Genomic DNA, 25966 nt, shown 5'->3' with positions numbered 1-25966 from the left:
GACAATTACGCCGGACATTCCTTTGGTCCTAGCACCATACATGGCAACTCTGTGCATCTAGGAGATACATACTACGGTACAAGCGGACAACATTTCAGAAAACCTTCGACCGAATGGCAAGCTCGTCCGAGTTTAGGTCATGCTGCCAGGAATGGCGACCACCTGTATATCGTCCCTAAGCACTCAAGCCCTCAATTCACAGGGCGGCATCATGAGACCAGCTTGATTGAACGGTCCTTCTCTTTGCCGTTGCCTCCCGGCACTCATCATCGACACAAAGTCACAGTCCTTTATGGTATGGGAGGATCAGGGAAAACCCAGGTCTGCCTTCGTTATGCAGAGACCTTTCAGTCTTCGTGAGTTTTTGGCAAAGAGAATGACGAACAGACCTGATGCTTTCGCGCAGATATTGGGGAGTCTTCTGGATCGATGCTAGCACTGTTGCCAATGCTGAAGCTAGCTACACATACCTTGCCCAACAATCGGGGGCGGGATCTACATGGATGGCAGGAAAGTACTGGCTATCGCAATGTGTTCGCCCATGGCTGTTGATCCTTGACAACGCGGACGATCCACAGCTGGATCTTACGACGTACATCCCTCCTGGAAGCAATGGCCACATCATTGTCACAACTCGGCTCCATGATTTTCGAACTTATGCTACGGTCAGACACATAAAATTCGATAAGATGGAGACCGAGGAAGCCATTGATCTGTTGTTGAGGGCAGCATATCCGGATGACCAAGACGCAACCACAGATCTCGGACAGCGTTCAATCGCTAAAGACGTGGCCAGTGAATTGGGTCACCTAGCAATAGCACTGAACCACGCGGGTGCCACAATTCGACGGAAGATCTATACACTCGAGAGATATCTGCGATCATATCTCGGCAAACGCCACCGGCTGTTAAATTCCAAATCGATTTCTCAAGACGAAATCAATGTCATCGCCACATGGGAGATACCGTTTAGGCGTATTGAGACCACTCATTCCCCCGAATATCGCGATGCTGCAGACCTCATGCATATATTTGCATTTCTGCATTTCGAGTCGATCCCAGAGACACTGTTCCATAAGCATTGGACCACAGTACACCCTCAGAGGACTGATCCTGACGAGATACCCGCTTTACTCAGGGTAGGATCATGCTCTTTCGAGGAGACAGATGCGCGTTTCCGACGTGCGATCAGAGTTCTGTCCGGGTATTCTATCATTGACCATGACGCAACAATGGGTACCTGCTCACTACACCCGGTGGTTCATGAGTGGGCACAGTCTCGCATAAGTGACGATCAGAAGATGGTCTTTTGGCTGAAGTGTACCCTCCATCTCCTTTCTTGCTGCGCCAGCTCGGAACTCATGCAGTCAGACCCCAAGAGTCGAATGACAATCTTATCCCACATCGACTCCTGTTCGGATTTGATCGCCAAGCGAGCCCTGTCCATCTTCCAAACGAGACGAGGAGCAGACCAAGCAGAAACGTTCGCGTGTCTTTACGAGGCCAACGGGTCCTGGCAGAAAGCGTTGGCTTTGCTCAAGATAATCGCAAGATTCAGGCTGAAGGAGCTAGGTCAGTGGAACGAGGACTACCTCAGGACTCAACGCAGCATTTCACGATGCTACTGGAACTTGTTCGAGGTCAAGTCGGCACTTGACATCCAGGTGGACATACTCCGCAGCCGATGGTATCTACGTCCCTCCTTGCTGGACTGGAGACACGTGCTTCGGCCAAGGCATTTGTCATATTGCATCGCACTGGACGACTTGACGCAAACACTATGGCTCATTGGGCTGCGAGACAAATCAAGGCAGACAGGTCAACGCGCTGTGCAATGTCTGTCGAGGAAACTCGATGAAAACGACCCTCGATTGTGGAATGCGATGTTTAACCTAGGCCGAACACTACGCCATCTGGTTGACCTTGACACTGCTCACAATCTACTCTCTCGTGTGGTGAGGAAGAGGAAGGTACAGTTTGGACTCGACGATCCTGACACGCTGATGGCACGTAACGAACTAGGTATGAGCTTCTGGGCTCGACGACAGCGTTTGGATATTGCCGAAAGGCTGGTAGCCAATGTCCTCAAAGCACGCAGATCCGTTCTCGGCAGGGACCACGCATACACGTTGTGATCCGCCAATGACTTGTCAAAAATACTTTGTACCCGTGGACGCGCCGCGGAGGCGGTGCAGTTACTAGAAAGTATTCTACCTATCGTTGGGATGACGCTTGGCAAACAGCACGTCGGAATGCGTATGACCAAAGGTAATCTTGCTCGCGCTTATGCTTTCTGTGGGCGCTGCGTCGACGCCGAAAGCGCTCTGCTTGATGTCCTGGACGGTGTGGACGACAATCATCCGGATTGGTTCGAGTGTATGTATGGTTATGTTCGGATCGAGACACAGCTCGGCCATATCGCAGAAGCGGAAAAGACGTGCCAGACAATGCTACGAAAAGTGATGTCAGACGGGACAAAATCTCCCAGGTTTCGATTGACCTTGGAGTTACTTGCGAACATTTACCTCCGAAGTGGCCAGGCTGAGCAATTGTCGCTGTTGAGGAAGAGGCACACCTGGATGAATGTGGACAACATCGAACGACCTTCGCTGTTTCTTTGAGCTGAACGGTGAGGTTTGCTGATCCGTGCGTAAAAGGTCTAGACGCTCATGCCGACGTGCATGTAGACTGTGAGCTCATCAGACGACTATCTTCGTCTCAAGCGAAGACCCTCATCGCTATCCTCATAGAACCTGCTCCAGTTTGCGTCCCACCGGACAATTGCGCCGAACCTCATGCTATTTCCTCTCCGTGGCCTAAGAACGCTCGTTGTACCGTCGACAGTAGCAGCAATGTAGCTTGAATGGCATGAATTGCTTGAAGACTGACCCAGTACTGGGCAGTCTCGATGTCTATATACTGGAATAGAGGTGGCTGGAGTTGGAACTTCCGTCAGACAGCACTGCCCACGAACAACCAGACGAACTGAGGGTGAAAGTCGTGATTCGACAACGACTTCAATGCTGGTCGGACCGAAGCACGAGTAAGTGACAGCGTCCGGCGTAGGTACCTTGGAAGCAAGGGCGGAAGGCGTGTTCCTAGCAATGATCAAGCTTATCAGTCACCGTTTGGATGGGTGCGAGATCTCTTCTCTTGAATACAGCACGAGTATTTCTTCAACCTGACAAAACTTTTGTAATAACCCTTCCTTCCATGCTGATAAACCAATATTGTCCCTCCAAACTCCTCTCCAGATGCACCATCTTGCATGGCATTGTATAGTCTCGTCGTACCGTCGTAATAGTCCGTCCATCTTCCTTCGCGTAGCAGATATCGCACAGATCCAACCTCATACGCAGCACATTCACCCTCCAATCACCCTCGCGGATCAGGTGCAGCCCCAAACTTCTTCACCACATCCGCGACATGCTTAGCCAGCGCCTCAGCCTCATGCTTCGAATACGCCTCCGCATACACCCTCACCGCATCCTCCGTTCCCGATGCTCGCGCAAAAGACCGTCCCTTTGTATAATTCGAGACTAGTCTCGTAATCTCCTCCTGCGCACCCTTCGGCGAGACAAGTTTTCGCTCTGCATCTTCCGTCTTGAAAATGCTTCGATCGTGGACTTCGACTCGGACGAGTCGGTTGGGGAGGTCAATGTATGTGTTTAGCCAGTTCTCCATTGTCCAGGCTTTGTGGGCAAGGACGACTTCGGCAAAGAGCATGTCTGAGATGGCGTCGCCGACTGTTTGGTTGATTAGGTCTATGGAGGCACTTAGTGAGTCAAGGGCGTGTTTTTGGCCGGGATTCTTGGGCTGTGTTTCGCGGATGGTTTTGGTGGCGTTGTCGGAGAAGAGGATTGTGCCGTGGCCGTTGGCTTCGAAGTAGACGCCAATGTCGAATCTTGCTGCGGCGTGATGCAAGTGTTTGACGCCAGTTGGTGTTACTACTACAGGGAGTTTGAGAACTTTCTCGACGTATTCCGTGGAGGCACCGTTAGCATAGGCAGTCTGCACCAGGCCAATCTTGAGCTTGTCACTCAGACCAGCCTTTTCTGCCATCTCAGCTAGGAACACAGCTCCGAGAGTAGCGATGCGGTCGCCATCGAGCAGACGGAAAACTCCATTAGAGTCTGTGAAGTAGTAAACCACCCGGTCAGCGTCGCCATCAAGGGAGCAGCAGCGTTCATTCGGGCCAGCCTTGGAGCTAGGAGGCGCTTTCTGCTTGGTCTTGACATAGTCGGCACCACACTATACAGGTCAGCCGATTTCTGAGTATGCTAGGGACGTACGTACGTCGAAGTTCAGAGCCTCGGGTTTCAGCACATCATCATTGATCACTTTGATATCGATGCCTCCTTCAGCTGCAGTTGGAAGGTACTTGATCAACTCTTGCAATTTCGGTCCACCAACGCCATTGGCACAGTCCGCAGTCACCGAGCCGTGTATCTTCCTGCCATACATGATGGTCTTGAATGCATTTGCCATCTTCTTGTAGTAGCCATCTTCAGTAGCCTCGCCGAAAGCATATGGGGTGTTCTGGGTGTTGACGCAGCGGACCATGTAGTGAAGCTGAGGTGTAGTGAGATATCCATAGTCGTGGTAGGTAGCACCAACTGCATCGAGGGCGGCCTTCAGTGCCTTGATGAGCGAGGGGCCAGAGGTACGAGTATCGCGACCAAAAACGATGTTGGCGGGACGGTCCTGCAGCTGGCGAATCTCGTCTACCAGAGTCTCGTTGACCAGGTGCTCGTATGCTTGGGCCATCTCTTCGTTGGAAGTGTTCGCGAGTACAGTTGCATAACCTTCCCAAGACTGTTCGAGCATATCTCCCTGCGCATTGTTAGCCCTGTCTGCCGAAAGTCTCTGTGGCGGAATTGTACCATTGGGTCGACCAATTTGACGCCATTGTCCTCTGCAGGGTTGTGACTGGCAGTGATCATGATGCCTATTGTAGCATTTCTCTTTTTCGCTCTGATGGCGGCCAACAGCCCGACTGTGTATACCACATGGTTCAAGCCTAGGTTGCTATCAATCCTCCCGTCAGTGGACGTCCTTTGCGATCGTTGGGCAAGAATCTCGGGCTTACGCTTTCATGCGAAACTGCAGCAAGAGTTAGCAGACCCTTCGAACTATCGGACGATGATCGACTTACACCAGCCGTACCATAGCCATACTTGCGGCCATCAGGTATTGGGTAGGGCGCAATTCCTGCATTAATAGCATCGAGCAAGGCCTGCTCGAGCTTGACCACAGGCTTGGGCTGGTTGAAAACTGAAGTGCTGCCGCTCATCTTCGTCACAGTGCGCTGGATGCAATCAAAAAACTGCAACAAGGACGAAGTCAATGAATGATGTGCAAAGAGAACAAAGGAATGTGGGCAGAGTAGTAGGTCGCAGTCGGACAGAAAGAACAGTTGTGTTAGAAGTAAGGTGAATTGTGACACTGCTGATCCTCAGGAACACGTTGCAGACGTTGTAGAATATGTCCAATCGGAACCTTGAGGCTGCTTGTGTGTTGCATGAAAAAGGTTCGTATCGAGAAATGGCTCACAACAGAGTTTTGATGACATGCTTTGGTGAGCTTCCGCAGGCCTGGAAACTGCACACTTCGGTGGGCTGCTGCGGCTGAAACGTGGGGTTCGCGACGCTAAAGACCCACTATGTATGCTTGTGAGACGCCTAGAAAGGCTATCGCTGCAGTCTTTCGGCCAGGATTTATTTGCCAGGATCTGTGTGTTCGATATAAGCGGTTCGGCTCATCGTGAATGTATGAAATGCATCATGCTTTTAGTCTTTGTGATGCCAGGTCTTCCTGGGCGTCCTTGATCAGAAAACTATACCATGTTAGTGCGTGCAGATACACTTCCGGACTCGTAGCTTACCTGTACCACCAGATCGTTGGTCCTACTGTACCCAGATGCCACAGGCTGTGTGCATCAATCATACGGCCCCAAGGCGCAAAGTCGAATAGTTCTAGGCTCATGGCAAGTATGATCCAAGCCACTATAAGACCAGGCCAGGCTGCCCACGTCTTCTGTAGCTTTCGGTATCTTTGAATACTGAACCAACTCCAAAGAACGTTCTGTACGATGCCTGCAGCAACATTCGCAGCCATGTTGTAGGTATAGTCCCAAGACCAGGCCGTAAGGTAAGTCACATGGCACAAGTAGAGGAAGACGCAGGTTGCAGTCCACACTCGAAGCACGCTCTGCTTGGCTTGAGTTCTCTCATCAAGCCGGAACACTCGGACCGGTGTATAATAGAGGCCATACATCACGCTAGCTCCAGCACCAAAATAGTCAAGCTTCTCCGTGATGTTGAAGTCCCTAGTGTGGAAGATCATGCTGAAGATCCAGCTTGCAAGGCCAAAGTATCCAAAGCCGAGATAGTAAGGACGAAGAGAGTAGCGACCTGGTACTTCGGCGCGGAGTCTTTCCATACCCCAGCGATGAGCGAGGAAGTTGAACAGCGAGAATAAGACTGAGAACGGTTCCTGCATGCCCATGAATCTGTGAAATGGCCATTTCCCGTGGAATTGAACAACAGGTTCCATCATAGGAGGGTCTCGCGCCTCTCTTGCATCAGTGATGACATGTTGGCAGGTGTAGTCGCATTCTCGTGGACATGTCCAGAACAGTAACCGGAGGTTCAGTGCTAGACATGGTGAGTCGCACTGGTGGCTAAAGTCTTCTGTGGCTTACGTAGATGGCCTTTCCCAGACGCACAGTTCTCGCTCTTGCATACCTGGGGTTTTCAGCTTTAGCTGCCACAAGTTTGATTGGAGTTCTTACCTCAACACAGTCTCGAAATTCTGGCAGTCGGTCGCCAAGAGATGCGTGGGCGTGCTGGAACGCGCAACATAGCATGATCAGCACTATCACACAGCGCAGTACCCGACTAGAGCTTGTGCCAATCATGCTTGACGACCACAGTTGTATGCTGCGGGATCGTTAGACTAACTCGAGTATCATGACAGACAGTAGTCGAGCAATAAATTATGATGCCTTGCAAATGATCGTCCTTCGGCGGAGCAGTCGAAAGGGGTTCTTGGCGAGTGGCTGATAGTGAATAAATCTTCACAATAAGTGTCGGGCGTTCGTTATTATCTATGTGTAGAAGAGTGAGAGGAATGCAACGACGAAGCCTGAAGCAGCCGGAGGCAGCTGTGCCCTCAACAAGTAGTTCTTTTGAAACGATAGTAAGTGGACCCAAGCGTTATCATTTTCGAATGTATCTACCTGGGTAAACTCTACAGCTTACTCTTCCCTACAGGAGGGCTGCACTTCATCAATGCCCGCCCATTGCTCAAGCAAACCTTTCCACCTTCAACCCTACAGGTGAATCGAATCTCTTCCCAGCCATCCTGGTTCTTTTCCCCCGTTCTCCAGATCTCGGTTATCAGCTTGTCTCCCGGCTTGACTGGACTAGCGAATCGAGCCTGGAACTCCTTGATGTTGGCAGGATCCGAGCCACCAAGCTCTTTCACGAGCGCATGAGCTGCACTGTTCCACGAGTACAGACCGTGCATGATGGCGCCACCGAAGCCCATCTTAATACCTGGCTCGGGTGTTGCGTGGAGAGGGTTGTAGTCGCCGTTCAGTCTGCAGATTCCTGTTAGCTTCGCAACTTTTCATTGGTGAGCAGAACTTACCTGTACAGCAGGGCGCTCTCAGGGGTCAGTTGGTTCACGTGTGTGACATCGGGACTCTTCTCCCTGCCCTTTGGCGGTGGGAATGCTTGTGTCGCTGGACCTTTAGGGCCGCCCCATCCTCCTTGTCCGACGAAGAAGCCCTGTCCTACTGCCCGGCTGTATACCTCACCAGTGCTCTTGTCTACGATTGTCTGCTCAGTCTCGACGACCGTACCTGGCTTGCCCTTGTCGTATACACCGAGGACCTTGCTTCGGAGCTCGAAAGTCTTTCCTTCAGAAGTCGGCGGTAAAGGTTTCAGGAACTCGATCTTGCGCTGTCCATCGACGACTCGTCGTGCATCGAGCTTCGGGATGCCTGGGATTGGATTTGATTCTTGGGCTGCATAGAAATCTATCACTTCCTGAGTGGTCTTCTTGAATGCTATTCATTGTGTTAGTTAGGTTGTGCTTCTGGAGGTGACAAGCGCGGAATGCTCACGGAGGATGATAGGATATGTCGGGAATACTACAAAGTTCGGGTGCAGCTCCTGCGGAATGAGGTCAGTGTAAGACTATGGGAAGCACCAATGTTCCATACGTAGAGGAAGTGCAGCTCATCTGCGGTACATCCAATGCTGGCAGCGAACAGAAGGACGTCTCGCTTGAGCCATGATACTTCTGTGGTGGGATACTGGAAACCAACTCCAGGGTCAGGCATGTTGGATGTTCGAGATGCTACTGTGTAATATCAAGGACTCGATTGCTCAGGACAGCTCGTCAACGGTAAGCTCGTGATAGATAGATATGTCGAAGACTGCGCTTGCGGGGACTTTTGTTGTCGGGACGGACAGAGCTGACGCGCTTTAGCCGAGGCAACTTTAAACCGATGGGCTCGGGCCGCTAGTATTGACTCTGGCAGCCTGAATATTTGTCTCTTCCTCGTCGCCAAACGCTCGGAAGTTCGAATCAGAGAGCTCGGGGGAGGTCAACACGACAGCAAAGTGGAAATGAAATCTTGATGTTGTCCGTCATTATGATCATTATTCGTTAAGACTCAGCGTCAACTCGTGGGGTATCTCAGCAAATAAACGAGGCGCATGAAATTCTTTCGTGTCCAGATCGTTCAACCGTTTCGTCCTCAATGCATCGCCGAGTGTATTCAGCCAGAGCTAGAATACGCATACATCAACTTTTCGCACAACATAACGTGCCCATTCCAATATAACCACAAACGCCTGTAGATGCTTTGTCGCTAGCATCTAGCACATCCTGTACTCACACGAGCCCGCAGTTTTGCGCCTTGAATCCGTGGTATCGAGCTCGTAGTCGATTTTGATGTCTAAGTCTCGCTTGTTCTTGGCATTTGGCTTGTTCGAGAGGAAGCCGTGCAACACCTCATTTTCCTCGACAGTCAGAACTTCACGAACATAGAAAACGGTCTGCTTCCAGTGGGTGTATTTGGCATGAGGGCCAGTTGAGAAGCGGATCGGCTTGTGGCACGCTCCAAAGTCAATGTCGAACCATGCAATCAAGGCATGGATAAAGTCGTTCCTCTGGCATCTCAGAGAGAAGGGCTCGGAGAATGCCAGATCAGCAGTCTTGACTGTGTTCAGGTCGATGGTGAAGACTGGGCATGGGTCTGTCACCAGCGCCTTCAGCTCAACTGTGTCAACCAACGGCTCGGTAAGGGCGACGTCTTTCATGGGCGAATAGTCGAAGCCGTAGACATTGTCCCAGACTGGGATAGGTTAGCATAATCCGCTGGAAGGAATCTGAAAACGTACAGCCAATCTTGTCTTCCTTAAACTCGCCATCTTCAATACCGGCCATGTAGATGGTTGCCTTGTCTGGGTAGATCTGGCCTTGTGGTCGCAGGTACTTGTCTCTTGCGTAGATCACCGTGTCCAACATGGATTCGTAGAGTAAGAAGTATCCCATCCACTCGGAGATTATGATATCGACCTTGCCGTCTGGCATAACGTGCTGTGGCATCTCCACCTCTTCCATCTTGCCTTGCAGCAGGGTGACTTTGCTGGTCAACCCATTACGCTCAACAATTTGTTTGGCTTTTTGTATTATGCTGGACATATCGACACCGATAACGTGCTTTGCTCCTGCCTTGGCCGCGAACATGGACAGAATTCCTGTCCCGCAACCGACATCTAGAACGACCTTGTCCTTGAAGAGGTGCTTGTTCTGGTAGATCGAATCGCGATATGACCTTGTTCGCACTTCGTCTTTGAGCATTTCCTCGTGAATGCCATGGTGGTCGTAGCTGAACAGTGTTAGACCAATCCCTTGCTCGCTTCAATTCTCATACCTTGTGAAGTAACGGACTTCAGAGTGCTCCAAGCCAGCCATGCGCTCTTCTGTGGTCATGGCTGCCAGTTCGGCGACCGAGGGTTTGTTGCCGTTCTCCATATTGGCTTAATGACTGGAATTGATTGTGGACGTGGTTTTGTCTTGTACGTTGCAAGCCGCAAAGTAGACAATAATAATAATATTGCAGCCTCGCGCCTTGGACTTCGGAAAAACACCTTCAAAGTTCGCGACTCGTTCTGCATGTGAGGATAGCGGGCCAGAAACTCCACACAGCAGCAATCCGGACGCTAGAGCGGATTGTGCTTAGCTCTTATTTGGCCGCTACAATAGTCGATGGTTACGAGCACGCAAATATCTACGACAATGAAAGGTCTCTACCAGCGCTGATGCGGACGGCAATATGCACGCTGCAGGTTTCGAGCATTCTCAGCGACTTTGAGGTCAAAACAGGCCAGTGAGACTAGCCGAACGAGGCAAGACGTTATCTCACGTGATGTGAGCTAGCCCAGATCTAGTCCAGATTCAAGTATCCCTTTCCGGTCGCCGGTCCCGCCAGAAGCCCCTCCGGACCAAAATTTCGGCTGGCCACAACTTATGCCACAATGGTCCAAAATGTTTCGAACAAAAGCCCATCCGTTCAAAAATCAATGCTCTTCTTGTCTGGCTTGTTCAAAGGGCAAAAAGACTTTATGGACGAGCAGGGATTTGAACCCTGGGCCTCTCGCAGCTTCAAGACGTTTCCGTCGATGCAAAGCGAGCCTGAAGAATGTTAGGACGAGATTCAAGACAAGCGACGGTGAGTACCTACGCGCTACCCCTGCGCTACACGCCCTTTCATACACCTTTGTGCGTGATTTGTGGCCTCGAATTTGCTCAATTACGTATATGAAGATATGCAATAGAGGAAACGCTCCGGGTAAGAAGACAAGCAGAACAAGGCCGAGCAAGACTCTGGTTATTTTAGCCGAAGTCCGGAGCTGGTCGCGGATAGCGCTAGCTTCCGTACCTTTGCTGCCGACTGAAGCCAATGAAAGACGCCCCCTGACTCGACGTTCCCATAACAGACAACCTTTCTCAGCCGACCATCATTGCTTTGAGGAACTGACAGGACGGCGAAGCAGAGCGATGTGTGCTCCACACAGTGGCTTGCAACTTTGTCAGTCATTGTTACTATCGTCCGGAGCATGAATGGGCCCCACGACCGATTTTCCATAACCGCATTCTGGCAAATTCGAGGTCACAAATCTCGCACAAAGGTGTATGAAAGGGCGTGTAGCGCAGGGTAGCGCGCTTCGCAGCGGCGAAGCCGCTGCGAATTACACCCTCACCGTTCGCTATTGTTCTTCCATCTGACCCTTTCGCCCGGTCTCGTTGGTAAGGGTGTCTCAGTGCTCGAGAACGGCTTGGTAGCATTCGGTCGGTCCTCGAAGGGGGACGATATAACCGCCATGGAGGATAGATGGTTCAGGACTTGCATTGCCGTAAGCCAAGGACAGCATGCTCTTGGCCCGAGCATGCAGCATTGAAATGCACATGGATAGGACTACCTCAAAAAAGTAGGTAACGGCTCTCATGAATAGCTTGCTAAGCGCAAATCGATAGCGAGGCAAGTGGCCCGTTCCTCAACGAAGCAGCAGTCAAAGCACTTATCTGGCTGTGAGTGTGGGTCCATAGCGACAAGTTCGCTCGGTATCTCTACTATCCCTTCTCAAAACATCGTTCTCACGAGCTTGGGTTGGTCGACTAAGGACGCAAACCACGAGCCATCTAGCAATATGGTAGTCGAGCCAGAAAACTTGACTATATTCACTACAACACACGGAGCTCACGCAGGTCTTCTCCACAGTTTTGAAATGTTATCTTTCTCATACTCCTGGTTGAAGTATGAGCATCCAGCTAGGGAGCCATCATACAGATCCGAAGTACGCATGACTTACTTGCTGCGGTGGGCGCACCATGGCGAAACTTTTTCGATTTGATGAACGTAGGTGCAACGGTCAGTGCTCACGGCAGATGTCTTCACCATAAGGAACCACGTCCCAAGAATTACTGTGCTGTCACAAGGTATTCGCCTCAGAATCGTGACATGGACATTGTATTCAAGCTATCGTGATCCAAAGTCATAAATGTCGTCCAATGTCATTGACCATCCCCATATCGTCCAATGCTATGCAACCAATGGGTCGAGCTACAACTCTTCCTCAGCCGCCCAAGCCTCAAGAACCTCCAATTCAAGCAAGCCATTGACATCCATCTGGACCTCCTTATCCACAACATCATCGTTCAAGAACTTCAACCCATCCATCGCTTTCCCTCCACAAGCCCGCTGTAACGACAAGAAAGCAAAGTGGCCACCAATTACAGGCCGCGCAAAGAAGTTGATCCCAGGAAATCCTCCCGACCCTTCTGTATCATGAAGATCCGTCAATGGCCGATCCGTGCTCGTCTCATTGATCCATGTGGCCACGCTTTCGAGAATGTCAGCCCGCACACGTGGTGCCGCTACAGCCATCGAGAAGAACTCCCAATCGGTCTTGGTGTAACGATGTCTTGAGTCAAGCGGTAACCCGTATTTCTGTCGCACAGCATAGTACCAATCTGATTGTAGCTGGTAGATGTGCTGCGGGACAAAGCCTGACTTCTTGTGACCGCCACCAATCGGCTTCTGATCACCATGTCCAAATGCGTGACTGGCGTCCTCCTCGAGATGGAAGCAGAGCAACGTATCAGCGTAAAGATTGTAAGTTGTGGTCCACGATCCGAACCAGTCATATGCAAGTTTGGCATGAGTCTTGTCTCTCGAGATGCCATACTCTTCCCACTTCGCGATGTATACACGTGAAGTATTGTCGTACAGCTTAACATCAGTCTCAACCCCTGCAATTTCTGCCAAACCAGACATGGCTTTGATGCCGATGATGCCTTTGAGCGCCAGATTAGTCTGCAATGCGAGCCAACCAGCAAAGTCATCAGTCGAAAGCTGGTTGTGTGGTCTTAAGCTGTATTCAACGAGATAGCTTGTCCATTGCTTCCAGAGACGGTAGCTTCGATGAATCCACTTTTGGGCCTGCTTCAACGACCGAGTTCCACCATTCCAGGGCTCGTCGATGTACTGTATTCTAGAGTCTGAGCCAGTATTCAGGGGGAAGACCTTTTCATTTGTGCCCTCGAAATAGTTGTTGCTCTCTTGCCAGACTGAATCAACGGAGCTGTTTGTGCCGTACTTGATCGAATTTGCGAGTGCAAGCCCCATGATGAGAATATTGCCGCACTCTTCAACAGGCATGTATTCATCGTTACCATCAGGATGACCAGTGGCGTTCGGGTACCTTGCGCCAATGTCATGCATAGCGTACTTGTTGGGATACTGACCACTTAGCATGTGCTCAATGAGTGGCTCGAGCAAGTATGCTAGCCACCTTGGGTTGGTGTAAAGGAAGAATGGGAATGCAGGGAAGATCACATCGATGGTCTGGGTGTTTCCATCCGAAGAAATCTCCTTCATGAACAGTAGAGGATCCTCAGGCGTGCCCAAGAAATGAGTAGCACCCATAACTTGCCTGGCAGAAACTGCAACTATGTCGACATAGTCATCCGCACCTGACTTGTAAGCATCAACCGCTAGCTGAGCAGAGTAGTTGTATGCCAGCTCCTGCGCATGCTCATAGTCCAGCCAGTGGAACGCAATCAGATCTTTTGGTAGAGGCATGTAAGACGCCCATAACGGCCTCAAGTATGTCAGACCTCTCGCTGCGGCGAATTGTACGACAGGGTTCTGGATATGCGCGATGGTGAACATCACACTCTTTGTGCTGTCGTGAGACTGTGTACTTGTATCGTTGGCTCTGAAGGACTTTGCGAAGGCAAAAACAGGCTCCTCCTCCATAATGCCACGGTAGTGGTCATCTACAATGTTTTGCAGAGTCCCAGTCCTCGAGAATCGCTGTCTGAGCTCTCTTGATATTCCGACCTCGTGACGAACATCTGAAGGAGCAGAGAAAATGAGTGTGCCCCATTCCGATTGATCTTGAGTCTCCGTAAAGATCTGCTCGGTATCTCTTCGAAACAGCCAGGACTTGAGGCCAGCCTCTTTTTCTCCATCAGCTAGGTGTGTATGCTCCAAGTCCCACACAATCTTGTTACCACGGTCTCCACTGACCCATTGGCCATTAACGTCAAGGTAGATGTCCACGTCCGCATGGCCAGTGACGAAGACGTTCAGGTACGCTGCCGGTATCGATTGTCTCAAGGTAGATGTAGGAGTGATCGGAGAGAGGAAGGACAGGGTGATCTCGAGAGGCTTGGAAGACTTGTGCGAATGTATAGCATAGCTCAGGTTTGTGGTGGAAGCATCGTACTTCGAGCCCAGGTAGACAGGGTATGAAACATTATATCCATCATCCTGCGGGTTCAGAGAGTCTTGAGGTCGGCCAAGCAATGGGTAAACCGTCCCTTCGTGAGGTAGACTAGCCAGTACCGAGAAGCCAACATGCTCGCCGGTCCAGAACATCGGCCATGACTCCCATGGGTTCCCGCGAGCATCACTGAGCCACGTGCTCAGATACGGATTCCTGACAATAAGTGGTAGGACAGGAGGGGTCAGGCGGGAAGCATCAGTAACAATAGGTAAGAGCGCTGCGACAGCACTCAATGCGGAAACCAGCCGCATGATGATGAGCTCTTGCCGAAGGAAGATCCTCGACCTAAACTCTAACGATACTAGAAGGGACGATGCTGAGGTATGAGAAAGCCCATAGAAATCTGAGCTTAAGGATATGCAAAGAGCTTCGACGGCACGCGCAAGAGCATCTTGCTTGCACAAGGATTTTGTGGTCGGCAGGTCATCGGGTTCCCCACGTTACTGTCGGAGCTCTTCAGGCACACCGAGCGCCGTCTTTGGGGATGCGCCTCGGCAGCGCTATGCCTGTTCCTGAGCTGTCCGGGGTGACCCCAGGTTTAAAGCAGCCGCTTTCAAGGCGCGTGACCATCGACATGACGACACTGTGCGCCCCGGGTTAAAATTGAGGAACTTTCAAGCGCTGGGCAAGTGGCACTGGATTTACTCCATCATATTTATTCTGCCAGTGTTCTAATCAAGAGCTTGTTGTAGAGCCGCGATGAGCGGCCTGTCTATCTTGTGGTGCTCGCCTCACCGCATACATCCTACATACATCGGCCCTGCATACCGCATCTTCGCCGCAAGAGCGGTCCGAGCACGGGACAACATTGCGGAGGCTTCGTGTATGCAGCTTTCACGTGGAAGAATGATAATCTTGATAAGCTTGGTCTTCTGCACCTCCTAAGGCCTCGACTACCACATGAGAGTGAATTTTGCTTCCATGTTAGTAGTTTGTCCAAGTGTAGGATATTCATTTGAATGACCGCAGGTTCGAGTGTTGGCTCTGGTCAAGTCAGCTCGTACGAGTGAGCGGGAGCGCCCCGTATTCCAGGACTGTGGCAGAAATTGATCTCGACGAGAGTCTGCGACCAACGGCCATCGTTTGTGACAAGCACCAAAGGACGTAAGGCAGCACACCTGATCTGTTTGCCGCGGCGACCACCTGCCGTCGTTCACAGGCCGACATGGCGTAGCCTGGGCTGTTGTCAAAGCCACAACAGTTTGCCATGCGCAGGAGAAGGATGAAGGCATGTTTCAACCCTCAGCTTTGACAAATGCCATGCTCTTCCTCAATTCTCTCTCTTTCTGCTTGCCTTGCAATTCCAGTCGCTCGATAGCAAACTGCAGCTGATCCTTCTTTTGCTGCAATCTCTTCATTTGCAAAGCTTTGGGATCCGAGGGACCGGCCGATCGACCCGCTGCTGCGGTAGCTCGATATTTGCTGGGTTGGCTTAGACCTGAGCTCTTTTGCGTGCCTAATCTTCCTTCAAGCAGTTCATGTCGTGCCTTTAGACTCTGTTCCTTTCTTGCGAGCTGATTCATGTAAGATTCAGCGGTAGACAGAAGCTGCTCTATTGCAGGAGAGATATCATCGGCCAAAGACTGCTGGGCTGCTTTGAGGGTTGTCTCTGGCACGAGCTCGAAATGTTGCTGTGTCTGGAGAACTTTTCGCAAGCGAGGAAAGTCAGAAACACCATCATCCAAAATGGAGATACTTGAGTCGAGAAGGACTAAAGAAGCTCGCAGACTGGATACTGCAGGACCAAGTGTAGCCATGGCCTTAGACGCAACGCGCTACGTCCAGTAATTAGTAGAAAACCAAGCAGCCTTGTGAGCGTTTCACAGGTTCAACAGCATCGATATGCGTCAAAAGCACAGCTACCAACTTGCACGTAGCAGTGGAAGACTGTCAATGTCTACTTCCTTAGTTCACAATGATGAAGATGTTTACAGTAAGAGGTTCGAGACGTTTGCTCTACTTGAACCGCAACCTCATCGTGAACATTCAAAGTGGCCGGTCTTGTACGCTTAACCTTCCTTAATAAGCGTACAGTAAGCGGCCAATTTGAATGTCCACGATGAGCGCAACGAAGACGAGGCTCCGGAAAGCCACGTGATCTTGAGGCTCAACCAGATTTGAGCATAGCTCAGTCGTAGCTTCACCTCACGCAAGGTCCGCAGACGTACACCAAATCTACCAGCCAGCCCTCTTACGAACGTCAAAATGCCTGGCTTTCTACCCAAGAAGTTCCCCGGCAAGATGTGTATGTTGTCCCGATCGCGAGCAGTATCAATGAGCTAACAACCGGCACAACAGCGGAGCCAATGCTCCCCTTCTTCGCTGCAGGTCTCATTGTTCTCTACGGAGTCAACGCTGGTGCAGCTGCTTACATGCAGAGTATGTGCCCTATCAGGTATTCTCTGCAGCTTCAGGTCTAACGAGTATAGGCGACGAATTCAAGGACGACCCCAGAAACCCATATGCTAAAGAGTCCGCGAAGCCTCAGCAGAAAGGTGGAGCGCAATAGATCTAGGGAGCAGATATTGCACTGGACATGGGACGATATTCCGAGGCCAGTGTGTTGAAGAAGGAGTGTACAAAGCAGCCATTAAGCTCCCAAATGTTGGTGAGCTACTCAACATAGACTACAATCAATCGCATCAGACAAGTTTCTCGAGTTCAGGTTTCGAGGTTGCGAAGACACATGACGGTTGGATTGGGTGCTGATCACTGAACATGTCAGAGCACTGCCAAAAAACGAACGGTTGCTCTCGCTCAACATCTTGGCCGGAAAACAGTCGTTCAACTAGTTTCTGCTCTCGAACCTCCATCTTCAATTCGGCGAGTTCAGCTGAATGAACCAGCAGTTACTTCAGCATTTCGCGTCTTCCCACAGCCTCGGATTATTCACCCGACTGAACGTACGTGGAACCTTTGGATCGCAATGGTCACTGACGATAGACGCCCGAGTCCAAGGCATAGCATGATATGGCATCCGCACAATGCAAAAGCCGTACTGTTAATATAGTCCAAGTCCACTACGACTGTCTCAAGCTAATATTCGAACAGCAGCGTGCAACGCTGGGGTACTTTGCGGACAAAGTTGAACACTTACTCTGCTCTGCCTTGTCTCACAGTCAAGTCCTCTGTTGAGGATTGTTGCGGCTATCCAGGATTGTTGCGATTCGTTTGTTCTTCACATTGACGTTTCAAGGTAGCAGTAGGCCATTGGCAGCTATCTCGTGCGTAGTCCTCGAGTTCATGCCACACTAAATGATGTCAGGCCGTGGCTTGTAGCACTTCCCTATCATACAAGGCCACATGCCGGCCAGTTTATCTGCCCCAAGCACAAGTCCTAGAGAATTGCATTCCACTCTACTTCGCAGATACACGGCTGCTACAGAATCGCAACTCGCGACTAAGGTATGGTCTCTAAAATCCTACTTACTCATAGTGTAGTCGAGATGCGAAGATGCGTACCCACCGGGCTCTACACGCTAAGATCTGACTTAAAGGATCAGATCGCCAATTGAGGCGGATCTCGGAGCCGAGCTTTAGGCATGGGCCAACCACCGAAGCCCATCGATCGATCGTTCCCGGCGCCTCCTCGACGGTGAACGAGTAATCGATCCCTCGATGACGGTTGCGAATGGATGTGGCGCCTGGGAGTGTCGCGTGAACTCTCTGGACAATGGTGTGAATTCTACTTGTCGCGTGCCTTTCATGCATTCCATCCTATGACTGCTGAACACTTGCGCCCTGAATTTGACTGGCACAATGGCTCCCCGACAGGCTGATGATGAAGAGAGACGACCTCTCTTGACTGCCGAAGGTGAGAGGAATAGTTATGCCGATCATGAAGAGCCGGAGGAAATCACGTTCAGTGAAGACGACGATGACAATCCAAAAGCGTGGAGTAGGAAGAAGAAGCTGTTGAACGTCTTCATCATCGCATTCATGGCCATCATCAGTCCTCTCGCAAGTTCAATGTTCACTCCTGGCATCTCCCAAATTGCAGAGGACCTCGGTGCATCCGAGGAGGCCATCATAGCCACTACCACTGGGTTTGTCATCCTTCTGGGTCTTGGGCCACTGATATTGGCACCATTGTCTGAGACCTTCGGTCGACGAAAGGTATACATCATTTCATTCACCATCTTCACCCTCTTGCAGATCCCTACTGCTCTGAGTCCGAACGCCGCCACGCTCATCGCTGTGCGCACAATCTCTGGGTTCTTTGGCTCGGTTGGCATCGCGAATGGAGGAGGAACTCTGAATGACATGTACGAGCCTCATGAACGAGCGTCTGTTTTCGGATGGTACTTGCTAGGTCCTTTGCTTGGTCCAACACTCGGTTTGTCTCCTTGAGGACGTGTGAAGCTTCACACACTGACGTACTGCAGGTCCCCTGTTTGGCGGTATTATCGTCAGTAGACTCAATTGGAGATGGATATACTGGATCTTGGCGATGGTCTGCGCCTTCAACACGACAATAGGCTATTTCTTCCTTCGAGAGACGTACTCCCCGGTTCTACTCGGTTGGAAAAGGGAACGCCTGTTGAAAGACAATCCAGATGCCAAGTACAAGTTCGACGGTCAGGACGATCGTCCTGTAACTGCCAAACTCCGGCAGAGTATGAAGAGGCCAATTGTCATCTTTATTCAACCCATCGTTCTGACAATGTCCGCCTTTCAAGCCTTGATCTTCGGGACAACCTACAGCATCTTCACAAACTTGCAAAGCATATTTTCGAACCCGCCTTATTCTTTCGACTCTGAGAAGGTCGGACTCCTGTACTTGGGTCCCGGCATTGGATTCCTGCTGTCCGTGTGGTTCATAATACCAAGGATCGATACAGTCTACAACAGATTGACAGAGAAGAACAATGGCAAAGCAATGCCAGAATACAGACTGCCACTAGCGAACATCGGAAGCGTGCTGCTACCGATCTCACTCTTCTGGTTCGCGTGGACAGTGGAATACCGGCTTCACTGGGCAATCTGCATAGCAGCCACATTCTTCTACGGGCTTGGCCAGGTGGTAGTATTCAACACTATCCAGAATTACTATATCGACTCGTTCTCGAAATATGCCGCTTCGGCTCTTGCTGGAGGGTCAGTTTTCCGAAGTCTTATCGGAGGTGTGGTGCCCCTATTTGCACCGGCGATGTTCGAGAAGCTAGGATATGGTTGGGGTATCAGCATTTTTGGCTTCCTTGCGGTGGCCATCGGACCTGCACCAATCGTGTTCTATTACTATGGACCCAAGATACGCGAAAGATTCCCGCTCGTACTCGACTAGGAAGTCTCTACTATGTACTTTTAGGCCCAGGAGTACAAATACTCCCATATGCCAGGACCATGGTGTCAATCGTACAACAAAATACGGGGTCCTGACTTCGAATTGTTGACTTCCCTGCCGAATAGCAACTCAATGGGTTGAGCAAAGGACGCTTCGCTTAGCTATCAGCAGAACCCTTCTTCCCCGGAAGATCAACATGACCGGAGGTACGCATAAGTAACAAGGACGGGCGTACTTCTCCGGATACGGAATGAACGTTTCATGGACCTCTTGTACATCCTTAAATCGACCTCAATGTAACGGTGCTCCTTCGCGATCGATCCTTACAGGATACTGGCGTGCTCCCCGAATTGAATGCAAGCAGTCAGCTTGATATTCCGCTTGAAGCCGCTGCAGTGGTGTCCCGTCCATGTGGTAGATTGACTTCATCGTGCAGCGCGCCGATCCATCGTCACGAACGGTCCAAACCTAGGCTGATTGTTGCTGCGGCGACAGCCGATGCCTCGCTTGTTTTGCTCTCGACCGGACGCTGAATCCTTCCATCAAGTCATGCTCACTTGTCTACACCGCTGCGGTTGTAACCTCGCAACGTCGTACGGCATTATTCTAGAATACGTGGCTCACTGAGACGGCTCGCACGCCTATGCATCAGATGCCCGTCTGTGCAAATCAACATGGTCGTTGCTATTGAGCTTTATGCATACGAAATATGGTGGCAGACGCTGATTTGCTACATGAGTTGTTTTCTAGGCGAAATAAGAAAAGCTCCTGCCCTCGGGTATATGATTGGATGACAAGCACTTTGTTGTGAAGAACCATTACCCAGTCACATACAAGGTTGTGCTTCCGGCAAGCATAATTGGCGAAACGAAGGAAGGCAGGCGCGGATGGCCGTACGGCGCATGCCAGGATGTGCTCTTTCCAACATTGTTCAAGAAGCAAGATTCAGCAACAAGTACATTTCTTTCCATCCTGGGTTGTCGTTTCTGAAGTTTATTCTCCGATTTGGATTGTTTTCTACGTTTTTCTCGTGTCAGATTTCGAAAGAGTCAAGGTGCCCGCTATCCCGCCCAAGCTAAAATTTTAGGTTTCTGACTGGCCGCCAATACCGCCCTCGAGCATCCATAAGCACGGGGTGCTCTAAAGCTGCTAGTGAGTCGTTGAAAGCAACCTGGCAGCTGTAATTTCATGGTCTAGGATCCCCCGTCCATTCTCATTCACTCACGCATGACATTTCGATTTCGACGAACCTTAGACGACCACTGTATCACGACGTTCATTGCACCGCGAACACCTCAACTCCCACGCTGCCAGCCGCCATTCATTCGAGTCCAGCTTACACTTACGACGGTGCCGCCCACGACGACTAACTCGCACGCCGTCAACATTGGACAATATACGCGCTTCAGGCTGCAGTAAGCATGAAGAGGAGGCCTCTACGACAATCACGCACGATATACATTGAGCATTCTGCAAGTAGATAACAGAAGGAGCTTGGACCATTGACGGATGGAGGAACCTCCTCCCCCTCCTCCGCCGCATGGGGAGAACCCTCGCACACAACGAAGTGGCGGCTTACCCGACGGCAAATACGATATCTTTGTGATACCCCCATCTTCTGCAGGATCAGGATTCCTCTATCTCCCATCTTTACAGACTCAGCGGAACAGCTTTTTGGCAGGATGCGCTTGCACGGCGACGGCCTTCTTCTTCTACTCGGTGGCCATGCCGGTCGCAAAGGAATGGTTCTTCAGCACAGTCAACGGTGGAGGCTCTGGAGTGATCATGTTGGTGCTGGGAGTTGGGGTGGTCAGCTGGGCCTTAGGCAAGACACAAGGCGAAGGCACCGGAGCAGGCGCGTCTAGTACTTCGTCCACCGGCGCTTCAGGCTCGTCACGGACGCACGCAGAACCACCACCACAGCCCCAGCCAGAGTTCAGGCAACAACAGGCTCCGCCGCCGCCGCCTCCACCTCCACCTCGTGAACCAAGTCCTCCCCCTCGAGAACCGACCCCTCCTCCTCCGCCGCCGCCTCCACCGGCTCCTGAACCAGAACCAAAGCCGCAATCGCCTCCGCCGAAGCCTAAGTCGTCCTGGCAACGGTCAGCACCAAGTACTGATGGGAAATCAGCATGGGAGAAAGCACGAGAAGAAACTAGGAAGCGTGAAGAGGAACGAAAAAGAGCTGCTGAGATACAAAGGAGGCGCGACGAGCTCGAGAAGGAGCGACAGCGGCAGAGAGAAAAGGAAACCCTTGAGCGTCTTGAGCGGGAGTTTAAGGAGAAGAAAGCCAAAGAAGAAGAGGCTGCGAAGAAGGCAGAAGCGGAGCTCAAGGCCAAACAGGCCAAAGATGAAGCCGACAAGAGGGTACAGCGTGAAAAGGAAAGAAGAGAGCGAGAAGCTCGGGAGGCGTTGCTGAAAGCTGCCAAAGAAGCCAGGGAAGCTAAAGAAGCGCTCGAAAGAACCAGAAAGGAGGACCAAGAACGAAGGGAGCGCGAAGAGCGCGAGAGGAAGGAAGCTGGAGCAAAGGCTGAAGCAAAGGCTGCCGCAGAAGCTGCACGTTCTGCACGGGCAAGCAACGTCTCGTCTAACAAACGACCGCCCATGCCTTCGGCGAGAACGGAACGAGATGACGATGCCTATTCGTTCAGGCCCTATGATCGACCTAAGCAAACTCAGAAGAGCTCTTCTGGTTCCGTGTACTCAGACGATTCCTATGCCCCTTCGGCAACCACAGCCAGGACTACTCCTCCGGGCTCAACTCGAGGGCCATACACAACAAAAGACCCTGACAAGATTATCATCAAAGGTGTCTACTCCTTCAACAATGCGTTCATGCGGACACCGATATCTCAGCTCATATCTGGGCAAGGAAATGTGACAGATGGCCTGATATTGCGAATCACTACCGAAGGTCTCTTCATCGACGACGATGTACGAGGTGTACCTCAACGAGAATGGGATGTCAAAGCCTGGACTATGAAGCTAGCAGAGGTAAGGCTTACAAACGCAATAATCTCCAGCTGAATATACTAATACGAGAATAGTCTGTCGAACTCCAAGGCCACCACATACTCCGCGCCAGCATCCGCGACCAAGAAGGCAAGAAATACGTCTTCGTCCTGTCCCAAACCGAAGGCTGGAAAGTCGCAGTAGGTCTACAGAGACTGAGGAAAGGCAGCCAGGTAAGAGCACTAGGCGTAGCTGGCATGCCAATGAACGAAGCAAAGATACTGCTCGAGAGCTTAGGTTGGGTATAGGATATCGATGACTAAGCTCTCCGCGCCGCTTTCTCGTCCCAGGCGATCAACGAAGCACAAAACACAGATGGAGCAAAGTCAGCAGAAAAAGTCTTGTCGAAGCATTAGCGGTGGAGTTATGATGTTGTCGCTCTTTACGATATACCCCTGAGCACTTGGTTTTGTTGCATATTCACAAATCGACATAATGGTGTGGCGACCGGGCACATGGAGTTGGAGTTCACGCCATGGGTGCAACGAGACTGAAGTTGTAGATAGAAAGGATAATGATGGTCAATTGGATACCTCATTGTGTTGCTGCCGTCGGGTATACACGGAGGACCCATTCACTGCTACCACTTTCTACATTGATGACCATCGTCGCAGTAGGCGTGCCTTCCTTACTCGACCATCGTCGGTTGCACCTCCTCCTTAATTTCTTGCTGAGTCGCGCTTGCCTCATCACTGCCGGTCGCACCTTCCTTTTTGTCAATCGTGCCTTCCTCGCATTACTAGGTAGCTTCCCAGTCACACCTTCCTCCTTTCCACGACCAGACCGTGCCTGCCTATTTGTCTGTCCTCGACCGTTCCTTCCCATCTTCCCATAACTAGATCGCGCCTTCCTGCTTCTCCGTTTTGACTCGTACCTTCCTCACCCACACGTCGCGCCTTCTTTCTTTACCTTCACTGGTCGCACCTTCTTGGTAACGTAGTAAGTCGCACTTGCCTTGCATGAGCTGGTCCGTACCTTCTTCGTGTCATTGACTACGTCGCAACTTCCTGATCATAGGCGTGCGTCCCTCTTATTCTGCCGTAACTTCCTGTCTACTTGTCGCTAGCTCGTGTCTTCCTGTCATTATTTTTTTCGATTCAGGGGGCGCACCAGGTTCAGCACGGATTGTAGCTGGCTTGTGTCATTTCTGCGGTCGTACCCTCCTCTTCGTGGATCACGCCTTCCTCCTGTCGTTTGTTCGGTCGTACCTTTCTTGCGCTGGCAACTTCCTGATGACGGGTCCTGCCTTCTTATACCCCTTCGTGAGTCGTACCTTCCTGTTCGTCGGTCGCACCTTCTTCTTGGTTGGTCGCACCTTCCTCTTCGTGGATCGCACCTTTCTCTTGCTGGGTAGTACCTGCCTTCTAATTCCCCACAGACAGCTGGGCCGCGCTTACCCTCGAGCTAATCACGAGTCACGTTTGCTCTAGTCTCCCGGCGTCCTTGCTATACACTGTATGACGGCAGATATGGGGCACTCCTGGGAGTTTTGCCTTTGATACAGCCAGGCTCTGCGCCAGTGAAACAGAGATTGATGCACGGGGAAGATGCCTGACCGCGTGATTAGTGAAGAACTGTAGGACTATGTGTTTATGAAGAAGAATCCGGGCAAGAGGTAGGTGCGACGCGTGGCATGGCATGCGTCGCTGAATATGATTGTACACGCTGTTAGCTCGTGCTCAGCGGCAATGACTCTTCCTTGAATTTCTCTAGACTATCTTTGCTTTTGCATCGCGGAACTCTGGGAAATGGCTGCGTAGCCTACGGTAGTAATACAGAGTTTCGGCTCCCTATATGCCAGTTGCTCCTGTCATCAGCTGGACCAAGCCTGATGCTGCCTCGCCCTGGCTGACTGTCTTCGCCAGTCCTACTTTCGCGGCTCCCTTTTCACTGATTGGTGGGCTACTAAGCTGTTGAGCTTCGTGGTACTTTTCCGTCTTAGCGGCCTCCTGAATGCCGGAGAGCAGTTGCTCTTCGATGGATGAAGACGGCTGTCTTGACAGGGGTGGTGAACTCGGGAAGTGTTGAGTACCTTGACCGTCGTCGTCTTCTATCTGTTGGGTTCGGTTCGAGTCGAAACTCGCGCCTTGGCCCATCAGGCTTGGGTCGAGTTGTGGTACAGGTAAGGAGTTGAGGTTCCGTACTGTCGATTTGGGCTGGTTGGCAGCTTGAGCTCGCATTGCTGCTATGTGTGCTTCGGCTGAGTCGATGGTGCGAGCTTCTTGGTGTGTGGGTGCGATGGTTCGGGCTGAAGACGGCTGTTTGACTGTTGATGAGGAGAGTTGAGGTGTAGCAAGTACGGGCATCCAATTTGTTGGTGGTGAGATCGATCTTTCGCGTTGCGGCTTCGGTGTCTTCAGACGAGAGAAAGGCTGGCTTGTCTGCCTCGTCTCTACTTTGTATAGAGCAAGCTGTAGCCGTGTTCTGAGCTCTGCAGCCTTTTCGTCCAGCATCTTCTTTCTCGCAGCAGCTCTGGGTGACCCTTCTTGCTTCCTGTCCTGGGTTGCTGCAACTTTCTTCTGCTCCTTCTCGGTTGGCTCCAACATCTGCATCCCGTCACTGCCCTGTGTAGAAGGTGGACCTTCGAAGTTGATGAAGCTGGACAGACCTATACTGCCTGCTGACATTTCTTTGAGCAAACCTGGTCGCGTGGGCGGAAGCTGTGAGGTATTCTGCGGCATAGGCACATCGTTGAGCTTTTCTAGCGTCCGCTGGCTCATCTCTTCCTGCTGCAGTTCGAATTGTGGTTCGAGCGCGTTCTGGCTAGCATTGAAGGAAGTTCCAGCAGTCTCGTACGAGGTTTGAGCATTGGAGGTTGAGGCTTCGACGTGCTCTTCCTCAAGGTCGCTATCGCTTAGCAGTTGTGTTCGTTGTGAGTCCTCGTTATGGCCTGCCTCGACACGTTCAGCGTCCTCGACTTCTTCAATCTTTCGCTTGCTTCCTGCTTTCGGACTCGAAGATAGTTGAGCCATAGTGGAAGGCTTCATGGGAGCAGACGTTGGTTTCGACAGCGTGCTCTTCGGTGATTGTGGATTGATGTGGGTGTTTTTGTCTTTGTCTCCGAGAACGCGACGCGCAGGCGATGTCATTCTCGACTTTCGTACTGACTGAGCGAATTTGAACGATAGTTGGGCACTATGGAGGACTCTGTCTATCTGTCAGCACACTCTAGAAGATCGGACCATCATCAAATTCGAGAACGCTCGCTCTTGGATAGTTGCCGGCGGACGCGATGCGGAGGAACTCATAGAGAGACTTACGAGGGTTGTTGAAATGTAGTACGAAGGTGAAAGAAGGG

At 51.2% G+C, this 25966-nt stretch overlaps 9 protein-coding genes and 1 non-coding gene across 10 annotated transcripts; 4 read left to right on the top strand and 6 right to left on the bottom strand.

Moving 5' to 3' along the window:
* Positions 1-297: 297 nt before the first annotated feature.
* On the top strand, positions 298-2135 carry PMZ80_008815 (uncharacterized protein; the record flags this gene model as incomplete). Its single annotated transcript, XM_064877212.1, has 2 exons — positions 298-356; positions 407-2135. The coding sequence occupies 2 exons, from the start codon at positions 298-300 to the stop codon at positions 2133-2135; spliced, it is 1788 nt and encodes a 595-aa protein (XP_064726714.1).
* A 1240-nt stretch (positions 2136-3375) lies between these two features.
* On the bottom strand, positions 3376-5293 carry PCM1 (Phosphoacetylglucosamine Mutase; the record flags this gene model as incomplete). Its single annotated transcript, XM_064877211.1, has 5 exons — positions 3376-4251; positions 4297-4833; positions 4884-5028; positions 5090-5103; positions 5156-5293. 5 exons carry the CDS (start codon positions 5291-5293, stop codon positions 3376-3378), a joined length of 1710 nt encoding a protein of 569 aa, XP_064726713.1.
* Positions 5294-5781: 488 nt separating this feature from the next.
* HMT1 (Nuclear SAM-dependent mono-and asymmetric methyltransferase) lies at positions 5782-10053 on the bottom strand (the record flags this gene model as incomplete). Its single annotated transcript, XM_064877210.1, has 9 exons — positions 5782-5836; positions 5885-6656; positions 6704-6746; positions 6794-6847; positions 7318-7603; positions 7654-8074; positions 8912-9370; positions 9417-9907; positions 9953-10053. 9 exons carry the CDS (start codon positions 10051-10053, stop codon positions 5782-5784), a joined length of 2682 nt encoding a protein of 893 aa, XP_064726712.1.
* A 591-nt stretch (positions 10054-10644) lies between these two features.
* Positions 10645-10786, bottom strand: PMZ80_008812. The gene has a single exon. It is a non-coding gene; the product is annotated as a tRNA-Ser (tRNA).
* Positions 10787-12142: 1356 nt separating this feature from the next.
* PMZ80_008811 (uncharacterized protein) lies at positions 12143-14623 on the bottom strand (the record flags this gene model as incomplete). The annotated part of the gene is made up of 1 exon (XM_064877209.1): positions 12143-14623. The coding sequence occupies one exon, from the start codon at positions 14621-14623 to the stop codon at positions 12143-12145; it is 2481 nt and encodes an 826-aa protein (XP_064726711.1).
* A 984-nt stretch (positions 14624-15607) lies between these two features.
* SPC19 (DASH complex subunit spc19) lies at positions 15608-16129 on the bottom strand (the record flags this gene model as incomplete). Its single annotated transcript, XM_064877208.1, has 1 exon — positions 15608-16129. The coding sequence occupies one exon, from the start codon at positions 16127-16129 to the stop codon at positions 15608-15610; it is 522 nt and encodes a 173-aa protein (XP_064726710.1).
* A 448-nt stretch (positions 16130-16577) lies between these two features.
* ATP18 (atp18 subunit J of the mitochondrial F1F0 ATP synthase) lies at positions 16578-16881 on the top strand (the record flags this gene model as incomplete). The annotated part of the gene is made up of 3 exons (XM_064877207.1): positions 16578-16617; positions 16671-16751; positions 16802-16881. 3 exons carry the CDS (start codon positions 16578-16580, stop codon positions 16879-16881), a joined length of 201 nt encoding a protein of 66 aa, XP_064726709.1.
* A 1250-nt stretch (positions 16882-18131) lies between these two features.
* Positions 18132-19656, top strand: PMZ80_008808 (uncharacterized protein; the record flags this gene model as incomplete). Its single annotated transcript, XM_064877206.1, has 2 exons — positions 18132-18708; positions 18758-19656. 2 exons carry the CDS (start codon positions 18132-18134, stop codon positions 19654-19656), a joined length of 1476 nt encoding a protein of 491 aa, XP_064726708.1.
* A 1509-nt stretch (positions 19657-21165) lies between these two features.
* Positions 21166-22916, top strand: PMZ80_008807 (uncharacterized protein; the record flags this gene model as incomplete). The annotated part of the gene is made up of 2 exons (XM_064877205.1): positions 21166-22650; positions 22704-22916. 2 exons carry the CDS (start codon positions 21166-21168, stop codon positions 22914-22916), a joined length of 1698 nt encoding a protein of 565 aa, XP_064726707.1.
* Positions 22917-24458: 1542 nt separating this feature from the next.
* On the bottom strand, positions 24459-25856 carry PMZ80_008806 (uncharacterized protein; the record flags this gene model as incomplete). The annotated part of the gene is made up of 2 exons (XM_064877204.1): positions 24459-25823; positions 25851-25856. The coding sequence occupies 2 exons, from the start codon at positions 25854-25856 to the stop codon at positions 24459-24461; spliced, it is 1371 nt and encodes a 456-aa protein (XP_064726706.1).
* Positions 25857-25966: the final 110 nt, after the last annotated feature.

The sequence above is a fragment of the Knufia obscura genome (genome assembly GCF_036327395.1).
Source record: "Knufia obscura strain CCFEE 5817 isolate CBS 148926 chromosome Unknown scaffold_12, whole genome shotgun sequence".
In the NCBI taxonomy this organism is placed as follows: domain Eukaryota; kingdom Fungi; phylum Ascomycota; class Eurotiomycetes; order Chaetothyriales; family Trichomeriaceae; genus Knufia; species Knufia obscura.
The sequence above is the reverse complement of the archived record's forward strand: the minus strand, read 5'-3'. Positions and strand labels throughout refer to the sequence as shown.